Below are 3,016 nucleotides of genomic sequence, written 5' to 3' on the forward strand. Positions count from 1 at the left end.
GAGGATATTGCAAAATACTTGTTGTTGCATGTTGACATGCAAATACTGAGTTGACATGCATGAAATCTATTGCTTTAGAAGCTAAATAATGTTGACAATAACACAATTTTTCCAGCTTACAGATTGGAAATGCATCCAGTTTCAAAAACTATCTTTAAGCCATTCTGAAACCAGCAGGATTCATGGTATTTATCAATTTATTTATTTCATAAATATTTCTGAGAGTTTATACATTCCAAAACAGTATTCCAGGCAAAGTGATCTATGTTGTTTAATCTCAGTCAATAAGGATTTCCCAAAGTGATATCTCCTGTACAAATATCCATTATACCAACAGTCTTCTCATGGTCCCAATAACCTCTTTATTCCTCAGGCTGTAGATAAATGGGTTCAGAAGAGGTGTGATGATGGTGTAAAACACTGCCACTGCCTTGCCCTGTTCTGGGGAATGCAAGGAGTGTGGTCTGGTGTAGGTGGAGAGAGCAGTCACATAGAACAGGCTTGCCACAGTCAGGTGAGAGAAACAAGTGGAAACAGCCTTTGTCTGTCCTTTACCTGAGCTCACCTGGAACACCACAGTAAGTACACAGGCATAGGATGCTAGAATGGCCAAGAAAGGCAGCAGCAGAATAATAAGCCCACTCAGGAGGACTGTATACTCATACTGGGAAGTTTCCTGACAAACCAGTTGTAATAGAGATGGAAGTTCACAGAAAAAGTGGTTGATGAGCCGTGATCTACAAAATGGAAGATGAAACACATACAATGTGTGTACTAGAGCATTGATAGATCCACTGGTCCATGCACATGTGACCATGATCCAACAGATCTTCTTGCTCATGAGTACAGGATAATGCAAAGGGTGACAGATGGCTACATATCGATCATAGGACATGAAACCAAGGAGAAGGGCTTCAGTCCCACCAAGGACTATGAGCACAAATGTTTGACACTCACAGCCTAAAAATGTAATGGTTTTACTATTTGACAGAAAGTTAGTGGCCAGCTTGGGCACTGTGGTGGTGATGTTCATTATATCCATGAAGGAGAGCTGACTGAGTAGAAAATACATTGGAGTGTGGAGTCTGGTGTCCAATTGAATGAGAAGGATCAGTATGATATTCCCCATCAGAGCCACTGCAAAGAGGATCACAAGGGCAACAAAGAGGAAAGTGTCCATTTGGCCATATTGGAAAAGACCAGAAAGTATAAAATCTGTTTTGATGCTTTGATTTCCTGTCTTCATAGTTTAATCTGAAATATCAGAGCAGATTGTATCTAAAGATTCCATGTAAAGACAATGACTGCACTTCAAGAGAAAAGAAAATGATTATTGTTAAATGCCTTGAATTGCCTCCACACCATTGCCCTAGCCAAGTAAAATATACAGACTGGACACTGCTTTCATTTTCTTTGCAAAATGATCGGAAAACAATGTATCTTATTCCAGTAACTTTCAGAGAATAAACCCTGGATGATGATAACTTAACCTATCTCTTTACACACAAGACAACTTGTAGAGAATGTATGCATATTCAATTTCCCTTAGCTCTATTGATTATCAGATGTATTACTCACACTCAATTACCCAGTGAATTTATGACAGTATTAAAAGCACTCTGAATTTCTGTCCAGTTTGAAAAATACATGCTTTATCCTCTTTTTTTCCTTTAAATACAGAATTCTTAGGCCTTTTTAAGCACATACAAAGTTATCTAATCATTTTCCCTCACCTCTAACTCTAAAGGGTAATACTCTGGTAAGTATTAAAAACACTGAATGGGACACCTAGGTGGCTCAGTCAGTTAAGCAGCTGTCTTCGGCTCAGGTCATGATCCCAGGGTCCAGGGATGGAGTCCGCATCAGGCTCCTTGCTCAGTGGGGAGCCTGCTTCTCCCTCTGTTTGCTGCTCCCCCTGCTTGTGCTCTCTGTCTCTCTCTATGACAAATAGATAAATAAAATCTTTTAAAAAATAAAAATAAAAACATTGAATGCTGTAAAAATATTTTCATAACGTTCAGGAAATTAATTTTAGGCTATGCCACATTACTGTATTATAAATAAAAAAAATTCACTTTATGGATGAGGAAAAAGTACAAAGTTCATGTTAAGATGAGAAGACCTAAAAGATATCATGCATCTTTCCACCAAGAAAGAAATTCTCTAACACCCAGACACCTCCTCCAACTTCCAAAAGCATTTCCAGTTGTAGATAAAATTCTAAATGTCAGTTCCATTCACATTAATATAAAATAAATATATTGAGGACTGAGAACTTTTATGATATGTTCATCAATATAATTTAAAAATTACAATTCCCAACCTTAAAACAATTGTAATTATCATGTAGCTCTGGTGCACTAAGTACTGTCTTGGAATTTCAAGTTGAAGTAAAAATATTAAAATAATATCATCTTAAAGTTTGTTTTAAAACCAAACTGGAAACGTGGCAAGAGAAAGGAAGCAATATTAAAGTTTATATTTACCATGCTGGATTTCAGAACAAATTATATGTTATTAGGTCCATAAAGGTTGAAAGTCAAAAATTCCTACCTAAAAAACTTTATCAACTAAGCAATTACATATAGTTATTTTCATCATAATAAAAGCTCATGATTCTTATCATAGTCCACACATATTTTTTAATTGTTTGTTTCCATATTTCCCTTGAATTTTGAATTCTGCATTTATTAAAAATCTTTAGTGTAAATTTTATTTAAGGGAAAGTTATTAGGTAAATGATATCAGGAGATAGAAACTAAAGAAATGAATAGAAATGGAAGCCACACATATAGAAAATGTGTTAGCACCTCCATATTTTCAGTCAGTAATAAGGTAAATATAAAAATGGAATTATTAATAATAATCAGGACTTGCATGGAACTACACAATTTACAAAATATTTTACTTTAATGAAGGGGGGGTATCCAAGGGAGACATGAACCATGAGAGACTATGGACTCCGAGAAACAAACTGAGGGTTTTAGAGGGGAGGGGGTGGGAGTATGGTTTAGCC

At 36.0% G+C, this 3,016-nt stretch overlaps 1 protein-coding gene across 1 annotated transcript; it reads right to left on the bottom strand.

The window, feature by feature from the left end:
- Positions 1-325: 325 nt before the first annotated feature.
- LOC148164283 (olfactory receptor 2AK2-like) lies at positions 326-1,246 on the bottom strand. The gene has a single exon (XM_088023571.1). The coding sequence runs from the start codon at positions 1,244-1,246 to the stop codon at positions 326-328; it is 921 nt and encodes a 306-aa protein (XP_087879697.1).
- Between the last annotated feature and the right edge of the window lie 1,770 nt (positions 1,247-3,016).

Source organism: Eumetopias jubatus, unplaced genomic scaffold (genome assembly GCF_037043125.1).
Source record: "Eumetopias jubatus isolate StellerSeaLion01/CBP00866 unplaced genomic scaffold, mEumJub1_p1.0 scaffold_5, whole genome shotgun sequence".
NCBI lineage: Eukaryota > Metazoa > Chordata > Mammalia > Carnivora > Otariidae > Eumetopias > Eumetopias jubatus.